Source organism: Magnolia sinica, chromosome 18 (genome assembly GCF_029962835.1).
Source record: "Magnolia sinica isolate HGM2019 chromosome 18, MsV1, whole genome shotgun sequence".
NCBI classification, from domain to species: Eukaryota; Viridiplantae; Streptophyta; class Magnoliopsida; order Magnoliales; family Magnoliaceae; genus Magnolia; species Magnolia sinica.
The window spans coordinates 33,543,158-33,561,846 of record NC_080590.1 but is presented as its reverse complement, the minus strand read 5'-3'; the positions used below and the strand labels follow the sequence as shown (position 1 = coordinate 33,561,846).

Here is an 18,689-nt window from a genome sequence, read left to right as displayed (position 1 = left end):
CCTTCAAGCTGGAGCATAAATGTTGTTGATGTTAAGCTTGGAGTATATGTGCATAGAATGACTGTGAGAATAGGCCTTGGTTAACACATCGACAAGTTGATCATGAAACCAGACATATGGTGTAGAGATTTCATCACTAGAGACCTTACATATAAAGTGATAGTCAACTTCAATATGTTTAGTTCTTTCTTAACAGACCGGATTGTTTGCAACATTAAATGCTACCTAATTATCGTAAAAGAACTACATAGGTAGATTTATGCCAAACCTCATTTCATGCAATAGTTTCTTGATTCAGATTAACCCATAAGTAGTATGAGCCATTGCTCTAAAATCTGCTTTCACGTTTGATCAAGCCACAATATTCAACTTCTTACTTTTCCACGTGACTAGATTTCTTCCCACAAATGTGCAATACCTAATATTAGACTGCCTATCTACTAAAGAGTCGGCCTAGCTTGTATTAGAGTACTCTATGATATAAAGATGATTGTTCCATCTGTCCATAATTCCTTGTCCTCGCATTCCTTTCAAATATCACAGAATCCAAAGAATTGCATCCATGTGAGGTGCCCTTGGAGAGCTTATAAACCGGTTCACCACACTCATAACATAAGATATGTTTGGTTGAATGATAGTTAAATAGATAAATTTCCCAACTAATTTTCTATACCCCCTCTGGGTCTTCAACTACGTCAACTTGATCACCAACAAGTTTGTGATTTGGATCCGTTGGTGTATTAACTGACTTATTACCAAGAAGAACCGTCTTCGCGAGCAAATCTAGAACGTGTTTCTATTTAGACAAATGAATTCCCTCCTTGGATTGGGCAACTTCTATACTAAGAAAATATCGAAGATGACCAAGATCTTTTATGAAAAAATACTTTTGAATATACTTTGTCCTCAATCCCCCTATTATCACTTTAACAACAATATCATCAAAAGATACTACTGACACAATAAGATTTGAAGTATTTTTCCATACAAAGACAGAATGATCAACATGACTCTGAATAAAGCTATAGTTCAGTATGACTTTTACTAATTTGTCAAATCATGCACATGGTGACTTCTTCGACCCATTAATCTCCTTACTCAGACTTTGTCCAACTCTCACTAAGCAACAAATTCAGGTTGTTGCTTCATATGGACCTCCTCAATGAGGTCACCATGAAGAAATGTATTTTTTACGTCAAGTTAGAAGAGGGGCCAACCATGATTGACGACCAAAGAGAGGATAACACAAATGGAATTCAACTTGGCAATATGAGAAAATGTCTCCATTAAAGTGTTGTACATTCACATGTTTTGGGGCCTTGGGACTCTTTGGGCTTTATTTTTTTTATCGGTCTGAGTTTAGGCTGGTAGGAATGATGTTTTAGTAAATCCTTAAGCAAAGAGTACATTTCTGTAATTTTTCAATGTAATTAGTTGAGCCCTAATAAAATAAGAGTGGAGACGTGTGAGGGTTGTGAGAGAGCAGTCTTCCCTTCTTCTTTCCTCCCTTTTCTTATTTTCTCCTATTTTCTCCATCTTTCTTTTCTTGTCTCTATTTTTTTTATTAGAACCCTTCTTCTTTCCCTTTTTCACAGTCTCAATATAGTCAATGCCAAGGGTCTGAGTAGAGGTGGGCATCGAGTCGAGTCGGACCGGATTGGGTCCAACTCGACTCGGTCCGAAATTTTTAATGAATTGACCCGAACTCGATCCGATTCAAGACCGAGTCCGGGTCATTTGACTCGATCCGATCTGTTGCATTGTTGGCCTGACTCGAACTGAGTCCGACTCGGTCAGGGAAACCGAGACGGATCGGGTTGGGTACAGTTCGAATCGAGTCTTCTACTTTTTTTTTTTTGAAAAATTTTAAAAAATGTGATTTGCACCGTTAAAAATTTCGTAGGGCCCACCATAATGTTTATTTTCCATCCAATCTATTAATAAGGTCATAGCTATGAAGAGGAAAAAAATTTTCATATTGATCCAAAACTTCTGTGACCCCTAAAAGAGTTTCAATGGTAGACGTTCAACCCCCCACTGCTTTTTGCAGTGTGGTCCACTTGATCTTTAGATTTGTCTTATTTTTCGGCTCAAGCCTTAAGACGAGCCCGCCAAGTGGATGGACAGTTTGGATGTAACACATACCTCATGATGGGACCCACAGAACTTGCTGACGTCAATAACAGTTGGTGCGTGATACACCTGCCAATCCGCTTCCTACGTCACCTCAGTACACCTGTCAGGAGTCTCGAGGCACTTGATGTGTTTTATCACGTCAGCTTGAATGCATCTTTATCTTCCCTTCAGACAACGTTGACCGAACCGTGTTGCATGGGAACTTTAACATACAACCACCGATTTTCCTTTGCTATATCAACTTCGGTGGAAAATCCGATCGGTGAAAGTAATGTACCGCACCATAATCATGATTCTTATTCAAAATTCAGACCAATCCAGCCATCTAGATAGGCTGTACCCCTATATAGAGTCAGATATTGGATGTCCATTGATTTTAATGTTACAGTTTGCCTTGTAAGTGGACCATCCTGCATTCCATCCAAAGGTAATAATGCATTCCACCTGTTCCATGGCTTGGATATCCTGCCAAAGCCATAAAATGCCGAGAATGTTAGCGTCTCATGGAACAACATACGTGGTTGATGTAAACATTTCTCTCTTTTGCTATGGTTGGTCTCAAGTACACCTGAGAGGAGACGGATTGGCTACTCCCCTTGCCACCGGCCAATGGCTGGTGGTCGATGCTCCGTGGACGCCACCATGATGTATTTATTTCATCCATGCCGTCCATCTATTTTTTTAGATCATTTTATGGTATTAAACCAAAAATGAGGTATATCCCAATCTCAAGTGGACAACATTACAGGAAACAGTGTTGAATGAATGTTGTGCGGATTGGATCGGATCCCGGATTGGCCACTGATCCGAACTCGACTCGATGTACATTCAGATCTGAGTGGGCCTACTCGAACCGACCCGATCCTGGCCTTCGGTTCAGATCGGATCGGGTCAGATTCTACCTAGCTCTAGGTCTGAGTATACCCCTTAGAAACCAAATGAGCCTTGAAATGTTCAACCGCATCATCAACATGAAACTTAATAGTGTACACTCATTTGCAACTAACAACATGTTTACCAATAGGTAGATTGGTTAGATCCCTAGTGTCTGATGAAGAGTAACCATCTCCTCTATTGCCTGACACTCCTTATGTCAGAATGCTTTCTGGTATGACTTGAGAATAGAGTGAGAGGACAAGGAAGAGTGGGTTCATTGTACTCGTTTCCCCGGTAATTTACTTCTAATTCACGGTTGGTAAAGAGAAATTTAGTAATGAATGAAGAATTTGGCTGTGGGCAAAGTAGTGTTGCCCTAGAAGAAGAAAAAGGCACAATTCTGCAGATGGTTAGACCCATGCATCTATTGTTTATAAGAAGGGGCAGACACCCTAGATAGAACTCCCATTCAAAATAAATTAAAGTTTGTGACTAATTAGTTCAATCAATGGGGTCAATAACAAGGTACCCCAATGTTGCTTTTTCAAATATTAGTCATCTTGTTCTCTTCTAATACCCTTTAAGCCTTTGTCTATAATCATTCTTCCATAATGCCACATCCATCCATATGGATATAGGTAAAAATGTTCATCTTGCATTTATCTTTTTTGGCCATAAGGAAGATTTTGGTTGACTTCCTTTTGATTGGAATAGGCTTTGTTCTTAAATTCTCGTTCTATTTCATCTATATGTCCTTCACGCATACTTAAATTTTGATTTATTTATTTATTTAAAATCAACTCGAAACAAAGGAAAATAATTTCTTGTGCTGTTTGTAGGTGTAGGATCCACGGGCAGTGGCATGGAGGGGACAGCCGTGGACTCAATCTGCATTTCAGCATATCCTACTGAACAATTTATCCCACAGAGGAATAACACAGTCGATGACAATGAGAAATCAATTGCAGAAGTAGGGCCCACATTGGATTCTGCTAGCCCTTGCACTCATAAGGGATTAAGTAAAGATTCGGGTGCAGGTGCAAATGCAGGTACAAGGACAGAAATAACATTCGTAAACAACAATCCCCTCTCTGAACTGGTGTGGTCCCCACATAAAGGTTTGAGTCTTAAATGTGCTGATTTTAGCCTAGCCGAGAAGAGGTCCTCTCTTTTGTGGAGTACAGAATCAGGCAATATGATAGTTTCTCCACCACAAAGCCTTCAAGCCAATGAGAGTGATGAGGCTGGAACTGAGGCTGAAGGAAATGTGAACTCAATGCAATTGACACCCAATCCAAATAATGAAATTTCTGATAAAGGAACTTCAGTCCCGTCTCCTACAACCATTGCTGGCATCACAACACTCTGCCAGACAAGCCATGGACAAAATTCAAGTGAGCAGTAATTCATTTTTATTTTTGTAGGTATTAGGTTACTGATGCAATTAAAATTAGGATGGCAAATGGGCCAGGGTAGCTGAGAGAAATCAAGATGTTGAATAGGCCCCGGCCGGAACCAACCCAGGCTGAGCCTGTTTGCAACCCTAATTAAATTGCATACAGTTGAATGTGACCACTTATCAGTTTTTTATTGGAGAGACAAATCTCTCTGTTTGAGGGAGATATATGATCTGTGTCTCCGTATTGCTGGCAAGTGGTTTGGTGACCCAGGCTGCTGCTCTGTGGGCCTCGTCATAAATGGGCTGTTCCCCAAAAATCTCAAAGATTGGACAATCCTATCAGTTGCATGTAAATAGACAGTTAAGAAAAAGAGTACAGTGACAGTCCACATCCAATGGAACCAAAAAAAACTAAAGAGTGGATGGGTAGGATCTTCCAAGCTGGAAGGCATAGGGGCATTCCCATACATGTTGGGACCCATCAGATCCGCAGAACTGGGTACTCAACTGCAGGCCCCACTTTTAGGAACTTAGGTCCCAAGGTTACTATACATAGGGCAGTGTTTTTTTTTTACCTAAGACCATTTTCCTTGTGAGAAAAAAAAAATATATATATCAAAAGATACGAGATATCAACCATGAGAATCTCTTGTACAAGTAGGATCATGTGGTGACATGGAACCATTGACTGTGACCATGAAAGTATTGGGTTTAGATGTTAATCACATGGAGAACGATCAATCAGAGAAGAAAGAGATGAATACATGTTGTCCGAGAGAGGCCCGAACAATTGTAGATGTTTGCAAAGACAGGACAGAGACAGCCGCAACTTTCCCTGACGAGGCTTCTAGTCCAGGCAAGTGCATGACTGCAAACTTAATCATATGTGAGAGCTGCTAATTGCACGGCTTTTTGTACGTGTGTCGAAGAGGAGACATTAAAGAAACGTGCAAGATCCAAGTCCCTCATTTGGCAAGCCACTCCTTACATTGCATGTGGTCCAAAAAAAAAGTCCTCTTTGTTGATCCTCACCTCTCAGAACCCAAAAAATGGGGCTGGTCATTTTCTTCCAAACCTTTTGATTTTTGGGCCATAGCTCTGTAGCGAGCAACATGACTTGTCAAGATCACATGGGATGTGAATTGCTTGTGACTAGGGGTTACAGGGGATTCCTGCAACCCTTGGATGTGTCCAATGAAAAATTGCATTTGTGCCTATCAGATGTAGGGACCACAGTGAAAAGCAAAGATTCCAGTGTGAAATGAAAAATTTTCCCTTTTCCAAGCCCTTGCATTTGGCAGGCATAAACAATGCTTTTTCATTGAACCACATCAGGGGTTACAGGAATTTCTTGTAACCCCTGAGCCACATCAGGGGTTACAGGAATCGCTTGTAACCCCTACTTACAGGTAATTCATGTCCGATCACATGCACTCTGTAGCATGTCCCACTGGAACTTGTGTAGAGATGTCATGTGCAGAAGGTAGTGTACAATCAACACTCCTCTTTGAAGTTTCCCTACTTACAGGTATTCTTTCAGGTCCATACAATGGGAGAACTGCTGGCTTTTTACAATTTAAACCAAAAGAACCCGATTCTGATTCAGCACCAATAGAATTCAAGCATGGAGATAGCAACAAAGGAGCAAGCTGTGACCGTTCTGAGGAAAGCAGAGACATTGGCAGTGGGAATATTCGGTGTGTGGGGCCAACAGATATATTGTGTTCTGAAGTTTCTACACTTAAACAACATAATCTCCCCAAAAGTCCGGCACCAATTTCAGAGAGAAAACATGCTGACTCAATTCTAGCTGCCAAAGAAAACAATGGAAATGGAACAAAGACTCCAAAGTTGATAAAACTTTCTTCCATGGAAAGGCCTGAGTCGACTGCAGAAAATGATGTACAACCTTCAAAGACAGCTGCAGAAGATGGAAGTGCATTTGCTGAGGTTGGCATGATTGTAATCGCATCCCAGCCAGAGGACGAAGGTAAACGTTGCATAGACCAGAATCAAAGGGTACCTCCGATGTTCAATGAAGTTACTCCAGTTGAAGCTGCTCCATATATCAGTGGAATCCATCCTGATCGAAGAAAAGGTAAAGAAAAGGCTCTTTCTGATGTGGAAGTCAATCGGGCTGTTTCAAAGGAAGAGGACGACAGCCATGAGAGTGTCGAAAGCAGGAATAGTGGAGGGTTGTTTTCCACAGGAAAGAGAGCATGGTGCTTTGAACAGCAGCTGCTTATCAGAAGTAAAAAGATGAAGAAACAATGCCATGAAACTCAATGTTCGGCGTCTTTCTTTGGACAAGATAGCTCTTTCATGAATTACATATCTAACATGATGAAGGGGTCTCCTAAGTTCAATCCAGACGACATGCCTTCTTTGGCAATTACCAGAAAACCAACTCATCATGGAAGCAGATTTCATGATTCACTTGTCATTTCGCCCAACAGAATTCAAGATCCCAGTTTCAGACCTATGGGTTTCCAAAGCATCTTTCAGGCCTTGTATTGTCCACCCTTGAGGGTAGCAGGCAAGAAAACCAGTAGTTTGGATCCTCAAATAGACACAAAAGGTCCAAAAGAACTTGAGGTGGCCCACAAGATCCCTTGTGATGGTGGCAGCACGCATACGTCCTCAGACGGGGAGAAGAACGTTAAATTGCTTGAACTAATCCCAATATCAAACCCGGGTGTCTATCAAGCTGGAGAATGTCCTTCAACTCGACCCAACGTTCCTTCCATCAATATTATTAGAGTTGAGGAAAACCCCACAAGTGACTTTGGGGAGAACCGCCATTCATGCAATGTTGCACATGCCATCGAGTTGGGAGGAGGACACGCTTCCGGTTCATCTCTCCAGAACGATTCCATCTCTCCAACTGAATGTAAGGGGGCCAGTAGACATGATTCTGCTGGTCGAAACAAGTCTTCGAACTCGGTGACCAACAGAAGCAGTCTGTTCGAGAGCCTTTGGATAACTCGCTTTTCTCCAAAAGTTTCTGCACCTGTTTTAAACTCAGTTCAATGCAATCCCGATATGGCAGCAGCTATCGAGGTATCTACTGATTATAATAGGTTTCTTCCTCATTCTCAGAATGTTGTCTTTACTGTCAAGGGCCCAAACATTGTAGAGGATAGGCATGAGCCTTCCACCAAAGAAGAAATGAACACCGGAAGCAGAAATATACAGAACTATTCAGTGGGCCCCTCTGTCTCATGCGGCTCAAAAAGGACTATGGTACATACTGATCAGAAGTTCAAATCTAAATTAAGTCCGATCCTACCTTCTGAAAGATTACAAAATTCGGAGGCGATGGCTTCTGTTTTTGCAAGGAGGTTGGATGCGCTCAAGCATATCAAACGCTCAAAAGCTACAGATAGTGAGAGCCGTGCAACCACATTGTGTTTCTTTTGTGGCGTCAGGGATCATACATTAAGAGACTGCTCAGAGGTGCTTGAGTCTGAGCTTGATGATCTTCTGAAAAATATAAATTTATATGATGGAGCAGAAGAATCATCCTGCTTATGCATTCGCTGCTTGCAGCTCAATCATTGGGCCATCGCATGCCCATATGCATCCTCCAGAAAACAAACGAACCCAGATGGTAATGCCTCTTTGGACAGAAAACGCCAACTGCTTGTTGCGTTTACAAATTCTCACTGCGAAAGTTCAAGAGAGGAGAATGAGTATATGGTTCATACAGATGCCCACAACAAGCTAACCCAAACTAGGATCCTAAATGGAAGCATTTCGGATTTGAAGCCAGCCAAGAAGGATATTATAGGAAAAGATTGTTATTATGGAAATATGAAGGGGAAGAAAGCCTCTAGAGAATTTATACTTAACGGGAAGCATGCTTCTTCAAGTTCCAAGGAGAATGGGTTGAAAGAAAATCAAATCACGCCCTTCAACTATGTCAACAGACCCATCCCAGATGTACCAAGAGGAATCTTTGAAGTGGTAAGGCGGCTTCGTTTGTCACGGTCGGATATTCTCAAGTAAGAGCATATTTCATTAGCATCATGCTTTCCTCTTTAGAACTTAAACATTCAGTTAATGGATGGATAGCTCCGATCCACTGCACAGAGATTTAATTAGGGCTGCAACTTGAGTTCAGGACAACCAGAACCTGATTGACCAAACCCGAGTGTGGGTCGGGGTGGGTTGCCAAGGTTCCTGAGTTGGGTCCAGGTTGGAAAACACCAACCCAATATGAATTTGGGTTGGGTTAGAGTTGAGTGGATTCAGGTCAGGTTAGGCTGGGTTGGGTCAAATATAGAGGACTCTTTGGGTTGGGTTCAGGTTGGGTCGAGTATAGAGGATTTTTCGGGTTGGGTTCAGGTTGGGCACCTTGGGTTGGAATTCAGGTCAGATTGGGTTGCAGGTTGGGTCCTCTTGAGGTCGGGTGGGGGTCAGGTTGACACTCAACCAGACCCAACATGCCCGAGTTTCACCATTAGATTTAATTAGTTGATTCTTTTGGAAGAAAGTACAACTTGATTGGTTCTGCTTTAATTGACTAATCAATGCAATTCAATTCACTTGTGCATATGAATGCGCTATCATATTGAACTGTAATTACTACTGTAGTAAAGTGGAAATATATCTAAAATTCACTTTCCTTCCGTAGCCTTCATATGGGAGATATAGGCTGACTACATTGCCTTCAAGTTGGACTTTAAATAAAAGTAACTGCCTTTTGAGTTTACGTCCTTGCTGTGAATGTTGAAAATTAGAAAATATCACTAGTTTTTGTAATGCCTTCTTGATTAAACTGAGAGTTTGCAGTCCTTGCACTTTTGCATCAAAATGGTGCCTAAATGTTTTCAAATTGGTGAATACCTTAGGTGTAGATGCTTTCTCACCCACCACAGTCCATTTCTACCATTGTAGTCTAATTGGGATGCTCTTTGGACGAGCATAATCTGTGGAGCTCCATCCATTTATGATAATTTTGGAATACAACCTAGTTTTTTTTTTTTTTTTTTTTTTTTTTTTTTAACTGAGGTTAACTTATATTCAAAATAGATTCATGTATATGTTTTCTTATATGGATTCCACAGATGGATGAAATCCCCGGTTCAGAATTTCCCTATTGAAGGTTTTTTCCTTCGGCTACGGCTTGGGAAGTGGGAAGAAGGATTAGGGGGCACCGGTTACCATGTGGCTTGCATTAGTGGTAAAGCTGCACTCTATAGTATGTTACCTTTCTAGGCTATTTTTTAATGCACTATGGCATTCAATTGCAATAATTAGTTCAATGAAGTGGAAATGACCAAATTGTAATTGCCTCAAATTGCAATAATTAGTTCATAATCATGTTACTTGCAAGTTGGACATGAAATGAATGTTTTTTTTTTAAAGGTAATGAAAATTTACTAGAAAGAGTGCCGACAAGAGCACCCAAAGGATTACAGAAACACAATAACAGCAAAAGCCCAATCAAGAAGGAAAAACACACTCATCAACAACATTTAAACTTAAAGCCCATCCCAAAACATCCGACTTTGTCATTCTAAAGAAGACCACCCGCTGGCATGGCTAACTTCCACATCACCTTACCTTTTTTCCTAATCCACCCTTATGCCACACTAGAAACAAGCCCTCAATTGTCCCTAGCATCAACCATGACACTCCAAGAGGTCGAAGATGAAAACAAAGAGAACTCCTTTGGTTTTCTTGTATTTGAGACAACCCAAAGGGGTTGAATATATAGAGATCTATACAAGGTAAATTAGAAATACAGAATCATCTAATTAGCTATACAAGGCATGTGGCTATACAAGGCATGCAGCTATACAAGGCATACGACTTGTCTAACATCCCCCCTCAAACTAATGCTAGTCATCGACAAATAATAGTTTGCCAACTAGAAATGAGTGACATGCAAAAGTGAGGGACTTTGTGAGAATGTCTGCAATTTGATCATGAGATGTGACATGGGAAGAGAAATGAACCTAGACTGAAACTTCTCTCAGATGAAGTGACAGTCAACTTCAAGATGCTTTGTCCGTTCATGGAAAACAAGGTTGGAGGCAATTTGAATGGCACTCAGACTATCAATATAGAGTGGAGTAAGATTCTGTAGATGCACGCCCAATTCTAAAAGAAGACCATGTAACCAGACAATCTCACTACAACAGCGGACATCGCTCGATACTCGGCTTCCGTGCTGGATTTGGAAACAGTGGCCTGCTTCTTACACTTCCAAAAGATGAGAGAAGTGCCGAGAAAAATACAGTAACTAGTGGTAGATCGTCATGTGAGAGCGCAACCGGCCCAGTCCGCATCCGAATAAGCACGAAGGTCCAGAGGTACCGTAAAAGAGAAGAACAGTGATCGATCTAGAGTTCCACATAGATACCGAAGGATGCACAACACCGCAATCATATGCAGAGTTCGAGGAGCGGAATCAAATTAGCTGACAACTTAGACAGCGTAGGCAATATCAGGGCGAGTCATTGTTAAGTAAACCAGACTCCCAACCAACACAAGAAGATGACCATCGTCACGATCATATTGAACGTTAAGTTCTAAGGGAGTTTGAACTATCTTCTGATCCGTCAATGAGGCTAAAGCGAGAAGATCCTTTATATATTTACGCTGGCTGACCAGGATGCCACGTTGAGAACGTGAAAATTCAAGCCCAAGAAAATATGTTAGAGGGCCGAGGTCCTTCATCTTGAGGGATGATTTCAGAACGTCCTTGAATGCTGAGATGCCAGTAGCATCGCTACCAGTTAAGAGTAGGCCGTCAACATATACGAGAACAATGACGATACCGCGATTAGTGGTGCGCAAAAATAATGATGAATCATGACCACTCTGAGTAAGGCCAGCACCCGTAACAACATCGTAAAAGCGTTGGAACCATGCCCGAGGTGCCTGTTTGAGGCCATACAGAGCTTTCTTTAGGCGACATACCTTATTGGCAGGGATTAAAGAGCCAGGAGGAGGTTGTAAATATACTGTTTCTTGGAGGTCGCTATGAAGAAAAGCATTTTTCATATCTATCTGAGCGAGTGGCCAAGAACGAACGGATGATATTGCTAGAAGAGTACAAACAGTTTTCATCTTAACCACAGGAGTGAATGTCTTATCATAATCAATTCCGTGTTCCTGTTTGTATCCTTGAGCTAAAAACCGAGCCTTGTATCGATCCAATGATCCATCAAATTTGAGCTTTACATCCATTTACTGCCAATTAATTGTTGGTCAGTGGGTCGAGTGACAATGTCCCACGTATGATTATCATCCATTGCTGCAAGTTCTTCTGCCATAGCCTTCCTCCAACAATCATGAGTGGCTGCCTGAGTGTATGAAGTAAGAATAAATATAGTATCCAGAGTAGCATTCATGGCAGACAGAGCATATCAAGCGATCAGGTTGTCGATATACACAAGCGGAACAACGTATCGAGGTAGGTTCGGGATCTGCAATAGGTATAGTAGGTTTGGGTTGAGTAATTGGTGGTGGATCTGTGCGTGGTCGTCGTGAGTAAACTTGCAATGGACGAGGGAGAGTACTCGAGGCTAAAGGAATGTCAGGAAAGGCGGTAAGACCAGGAGAGTTTGGTGCGTGCGGAGGAGGAACAGATGAATGAAAGGCAATATGTTTAAGAAAAACAACATTTCGTGAAACCCGAACATGACGAGAAACCGGATCATAACATCGAAAACCATTCTGAGTTTCTCCAAATCCCAAGTACATACATTTGATCGATTTTAGAGATAGTTTGTTACGTTCACGTGAAGCCAAGTGAACATAACATACACAACTAAAAACACGAAATGTGAAATATGTAAGAGGTAAGCCGGTGAGAACAAAGTAGAGAGATTTACTATTCAGAACTTTGGTTGGCATCCGGTTAATCAAGTAGACTGAATGTAACATTGCTTCTGCTCAAAAAGAATGAGGAACACTCATAGCTGTCATCAGGGTATTGGCAGTTTCAATAATATGATGATTTTTTCGTTCAGTCACCCCGTTCTGTTGTGGAGTATCAGAATAGGTGGTCTGATGAATAATCCCATAACCCTTAAGATATGTAAGAAAATCTGTTGAGAGATATTCCCTTCCTGAGTCAAAGTGGAGAGTTTGAATTGGTACCCGAAATTGAATGTCCACCATAGAGTGAAATAACTTGAATTTTTCAAAAACCTATAACTTAGAGTGCAAAAAATAAATCCAAGTATAACGTGTGAAATCATTAATGAATATAACATAGTATCGTAACCTAGAGAGAGACATAATTGGTGAAGGACCCCAGACATCCGTATACACTAGTTCAAACATAGAAGATGATTTTATAGTACTTAGAGGAAATAGAATACACTTACTTTTTGAAAGACAACAAGAATAACAAGAATAATCCAAATCACTTTTATTAAGAGAAATATTTCCTAACATGCCAGAAGAAAATAACTGAATTAATCGATCAGAATGTGGATGACCCAGGCGAAAGTGTTACGTTTCCACAATTTATTTGCTGAACAAATATCTAATGAAGATGGAGAAAAGAAACAACGAGCTGGAGTAACAAATGGATCAAAGTCCAGCACGTACAGACGACCATGCCGCCTACCCATCCCAAGTACCTTCCTCGTTGCCAGATCCTGTACAAAATAATAATTTCAAAGAAATATGACTAAGCAGTTATTGGATGTAAGTTGACCAATAGAAATTAAATTGGAGGAGAGGTTGGGAATATGAAGCACATCACGAAGGGTGAACTGGCGATGGGCAAGAAGAGAGAAGCTCAAGGATCCAACGGACTGAATGGGTAATCTAGTGCCATTCGCAGTAGAAATAGCCTGATTTTCGGTGTAGGGACGAATATCGCGAAGATGGGATACAGCACCAGTCTTATGATTGGAAGCACCCGAATCGAAGAACCATATAGAAGATGAGGATATACCTGCCATACCGGCCGTAGAAAGAGCCTGCACGATTTGCTAGAACATCGTAGGAGTCAAAGGCGAGGAAAGACCATCAGCAGAAACAGTAAATGCAGTATCACTAACAGAAGGCTCGGAGGAATTAGTGGCAGAAATAGCAGAAAGAGCACAACCATGGCCATGACTACGAACACCACGTCCACGGCCGAAAGAAGATGCATAGGCACGTGAACGACAGTCCTGAATACCACGACCAGTCCGTCGATAATAAGCGCACCAATCTTTGCACTGAGCGACGATTTGACCCACTTTGTTGCAACCGCGACAAGTCAAAGAAGTGGAACCACAATTTGGTGCAGTGGTGGATACAGCAAGCACCAGATCAGATGATTCTGAAGTTGGGGACATAAGAGAGAGAACTTTCAGTCGTTGTTCCTCAGCGAATAAATTATTAATAACTGAATTCAATGAAGGAGTAGGGCTACGATTCAGGAGAGCAGCCCAACAATGCTCAAATTCCAGATGCAGCTTCATAAGAAACTGTCGAACTTGCACACTCTCGTGCATAGTTTGGAATATCTTAAAGTCATGAGGAAATGCAGGATCCATCATAGCCATCTCTGTCCAAATTGCGATAATTTTAGAGTAGAATGATTGAATACTGTCGTCACCCTGAGTAAGGTTAACCAGATCTTGTTCCAGGCGGTATAACTGAGCCGCATTACTCTATTGATAAATTGTCTGGAGATGCTCCCACATTGCCTTAGCAATGCGATGAGGTGTCAGGCCAACAACAATGGACCGATCGACTGAATCGAGAATCCATGTAATAATTCGTCCATTTTTCATTTCCCACTCAGCTAATTTGTCGGCATCGGTGGAAGTGGGGACAGTAACAGATCCATCAATTAGTCCCCACAAACTACGACCCTTGAGGAAGCTCTAAAAGTGGATGGCCCATAGATTGTAATTGGTTTCATCAAAACTACAACATGGGGCCTCTGTACAGGATGAGTCCTTGTCCATAGATCTGAAGTAATGGAAATCATGCGAAGAGTCGCAGCAGAAGGAAGTTCTGGATGTACCTAGCAGCAAAAGAGTTGCAGCAAGCAGAAGAAGGAGATACCCAAGGGATGGAGCGAATCGTAGGCAAAGGGTACAGCAGGGGCAATCGGACGAGCAACAAGGGCAGTCGGATGACGCAGGGGCAGTCGGACGTAGCAACAGGGGTGGTCAGACGGGGCTGTGTGACCGGCAAGGGTGGTCGGATTTGTCAGGAGATGACGCAAGAACGGTCGGATCTGTCAGGAGGCGGTGTCGGTGACGAAGGAGGTGCCGGATTAGGATCGGTATGCTCTGATACCATGAAAACAAAGAGAACTCCTTTGGTTTTCTTGTATTTAAGACAACCCAAAGGTGTTGAATATATAGAGATCTACAGCCATCTATACAATGTAAATTAGAAATACAGAATCATCTAATTAGCTATACAAGGCATGCGACCTGTCTAGCAGAAGAATCTCTCCCATGCTATTCTAGTAAAAGAGTAAAGGATGAATGAGTGATTTATTGACTCCGCGCTTTGCATGCACATGATGCAAATATTGGGGATAACCATCGATTTCTATTTAAGCTATCAATTGTAAGTACCTTGTTCCTATTTCCTAGCCACCAACCAAGCAAAGGCCACTACCTTGGGGGGGACACTATAGCCTATAGTACCACACGTAAGGTGTATGACTATAATACTTGCCCACCAATGACTGGAGAATCATCCTATAGAAGGACCGGACAGAAAACCAACCCGACTTTTCCTTTATCCACACCATCACATCTTTCTAACCTACCGAAGGGCAGTAGCCTTGAAGCCATGCCAAAAGCCAAATGAATTCATTAACCTCTTCTTCCAACAAGTTCTTCCTACATGGAGACCAAACCACTTCCTCACCCAATGAGGAGAAGCGTTAACCCCGGAAACTCAGCTTAGAGCGGACCCTCTCCTAATCACACTTCCTCCCAAAAAATGAATCATTTTCCCATACCCTATTGAGAAGCTAACTCCCTCCTTAAAGTTAATCACCATACTTGCAACCGCCTTCCATATCCCAGAAGCCCTGTATAAGGATGAATCCCTGACCTACCATCCCCTTTTCTTGACACTGCTTACTTGCAATAACATCTCTCCATAAGTTCCCTTCTTCCATGCCAAATCTTCTACAATGCAAGGTTCACGGCCTCCAACCTCTTCATACTTGCTGCCTCCAACCTCCTCATACTTGCTCCCCCTTTTCCATATGGCTTGCATAGCTCTTCCCACCTCAATAGGTGAAACTTCTAGCTCTCTATGGCCCTTTGCCATAAGAAATCCCACCTCAATTTCTCTAGTTGGGTTCAGAACAGACTTCAGGCATCTAAATAGAGACATGAAGTAAAGTGGAAACTTTGACGTTGTTGCTTTAATGAGCATAATTTTGCCGCCTAAACAAAGATGCCTACTCTTCCACCTTGGCAGTTTTGTTTCAACTCATTCAATAACCTTATCCCACAAATGCTCCGCATGTTTGCTTACACATAACAGTGGACCAAGATATAAAGATAGAAAATACCCAGCGGCTAGCACCACTCAAAAACCTTTACTAACCTCACCACCTCCCCCTTAGAGATATGAACACCCAACATCTCACTTTTTAAGATGTTAACCTTCAAGCTCGACGCCACTTCAAAGTACCTCACAATCTTCCTCAAATTGTCCACGAATTCTTCTTCTTCATCATAGAATATAATAGTGTCATCGGTAAAATGGAGATGAGAGATATGAAGCGTGGCATTCTCCACCTTGAACTCGCTAATGAGGCCGTTGATCTAACCTCTATCCAACATCTTGCTGAGAGCTTCTGCAACCACCACGAATAGAAAAGGAGATAGCAGATCCCCCTATTGAAGACCCATTGTAGCCTTTAAGGACCTTTTGAGTGACCCATTAATCAACATGGAGAACTTGGCCAACCGATACGTGCTTGGAAACACCTCCTCCATCTTTGCCATATCCCAATCCCCCCAACACGTAATCAAGGAAGTCCCGGTCCACATGGTTGTATTCCTTCTCCTTGTCTAACTTGTAGATGATGCCCTTTTTACCTTGTGTCATGAGTCGATACATTTTCAATTTGAAGGCTACAAGCTAGTTGATGAATGCTAAAGACTAACTAGGAGATGGTCATTTCCAATCAATTATACTAATTATTTTGTTAGAGTACACAAACCTTGGTGTACGTGAAAGCACTATGAGGAGGTGTTGAGCATACTTTAGAATGGTACCTCAGAGTACCATACCCTTCTAGATTGAGATGTATACTGGAGATTATATGTAATTTTAGATTATGAGTTTTCTTGGATTGTTGAATGGTTATAAATAAAGCTTGGAGAGGGGAGGAGATTAACAGGTCCCACTCTTCTCTTCCTCTCAAATAGCATGGTAGCAGATCTATATATCTGATCCTCTTCTTACTTTCATTGTTCCCTTTCTTTTCTCTTCTTCCTCTTTCGTCTCTTCTATTTCTAAAGTATGCTCAACACCTCCTTATAGTGATTTCATGTACACCAACTTATTTCAAATCAATTCACACAGCGGCATTTTATGAAACCAATCCTATGCCCAGCCAAAAAAAAAGAAAAAGAAGCCAATTCTATAATGACTCATCTGAGCCATTTGTGGCCAACTATACAAGACTTGTTTTACCAATCAATCTATAACAGTATTGAAGTTTAAAATCAAACTTTGGTATTCCTACTTGTGTGATTAGAATGAATTTGAGGAGACTCACATTGGAGTGTGGTTATTTCTTCTTCTTTTCTTTTTTTCTTTTTTTCCAGTTTTCCTCATTTTGTTTCTTTGATGTACAGGGGCATCCCAGGAAAGTTCATGTGGAACTTGTAGAACTCCCATTTCTGTGGAAGTAGGGGGTTTTAAATGCTTAGTTGACTGCCGTTACATATCTAACCATGATTTCATTGAGGTAAATTGCTACCGCCAGTCCACATCTTTAAATTCTATCTGGCTGATATCCACTAAGATATACATTCAACCATATCTTTATGTATTTTATCTGCCATTCTATCTGTTATGATATTTAAATATTTTTGTCATGGAATGACAAGTCTTTGTATCCTTTTGAGTGTGCGTGCACCCACAATAACCTGAATATTGATGAGCCTTTGTATCTTCTGAGCATGTGCGAGCGCACACCTTGGCCTTTCTCCCAGCAATTTGGGTTGCTTTTAAATAGTAGATTGGCAGAAGTTTTACAATTGTCTACCACTAGCACAATCTCTCTTTTACCTGGCCTCTTGAACTGGCCATGGTAGGGCTTGCATTGACACAACTCACATTCCAGCATGGACTGAAGATTGATCCCCAACACAACTTTATGCATGCTCCAAAGCTCAGCCGTTCATCATGTGGGCCAGAACGTTTGCAACAGTGGGCTGCCAGTAAACCTTGCCTAATGTCTCTTGGCTGCCCCATCTGTTTCATACATTGCCCTGGAGTATCCACGCAGACCCACCTCACATGCTCGACTTTGATGCATGTGGTGTACCATGTGGAAGGCTGTTATCTATCCACCTACATTTGGAATTGAAAATTTGAAAGCCCCACAAATGAATGCCTTGTACCAATATTTAAAAGTGTTATTCTTAGCCATCACACAACATCTGAATTTACAGGATGAGCTCATGGCGTGGTGGTGCGCGACCTTGAGAGGTGATGGCAAACTGCCGTCTGAGGAAGATTTGAACATGAAACTAATAGAGAAAACTAAGTATGGTTTCTAGACTTGACTGATTCTCAAAGGTTGTCAATTCTTTTTCCACTGGCCTTTGAATCTACGGTTGTTTTTAATGTCCATTTGAAATGCAATGCAGGTTTGTTGTAGGGTAATAGGTAGCTGAATTGTAAATTATTTTTTTTATGAATGTAAATAGAGTTTTGGATTTCTACAGTGTGCATGAGCTATAGCCACCGGTGATTATGTAATCAAGGACCATCGAACGATCGTAAGAAATTTTCAGACACGGGATTGCAATTTTTTTGGAATTGAGAGCTTCTTCTTCTTCTTTTTTTAATTGTGTACAAGATTGATTTGGTTTACATATAGTTCTCAGAAAGATGCGTTGGGTGTGTTTGGATGTTCAATTGAATTGAATTGGGATGAAGTTGAAATGACCAAAATGAGGAATTATGGGACAAGTGGCTGCATATTTGCGGTGTGTGCATGGGTTTTTATGTCTGATGAGTGGAGCCCATGGTTCAGCAATCCAGACCATTAGTCTGTTGTGTCTCACCATGTATGGAGCTTGCTCCAAAAATCTCCTAA

The 18,689-nt window shown here is 41.5% G+C and overlaps 1 protein-coding gene across 10 annotated transcripts in view; it reads left to right on the top strand.

The window, feature by feature from the left end:
• The window catches only part of LOC131232693 (uncharacterized), a 45,315-nt gene extending 26,928 nt beyond the window's left edge, over positions 1–18,387 (top strand). For 2 of the 10 annotated variants that reach the window (XM_058229107.1, XM_058229108.1), the window contains exons 2-8: positions 3,858–4,406; positions 5,070–5,267; positions 5,952–8,415; positions 9,481–9,614; positions 17,218–17,330; positions 18,040–18,134; positions 18,238–18,387. In XM_058229107.1, the coding sequence (XP_058085090.1) occupies positions 3,875–4,406; positions 5,070–5,267; positions 5,952–8,415; positions 9,481–9,614; positions 17,218–17,330; positions 18,040–18,134; positions 18,238–18,253 (3,552 nt within the window). In that variant the 5' untranslated portion in view covers positions 3,858–3,874 and the 3' untranslated portion in view covers positions 18,254–18,387. Of the gene's footprint in view, positions 1–3,851; positions 4,407–5,069; positions 5,268–5,951; positions 8,416–9,480; positions 9,615–17,217; positions 17,331–18,039; positions 18,135–18,237 lie in introns of those variants that run through there. The other 8 variants (XM_058229105.1, XM_058229106.1, XM_058229111.1 and 5 more) reach the window with 7 other exon arrangements.
• Positions 18,388–18,689: the final 302 nt, after the last annotated feature.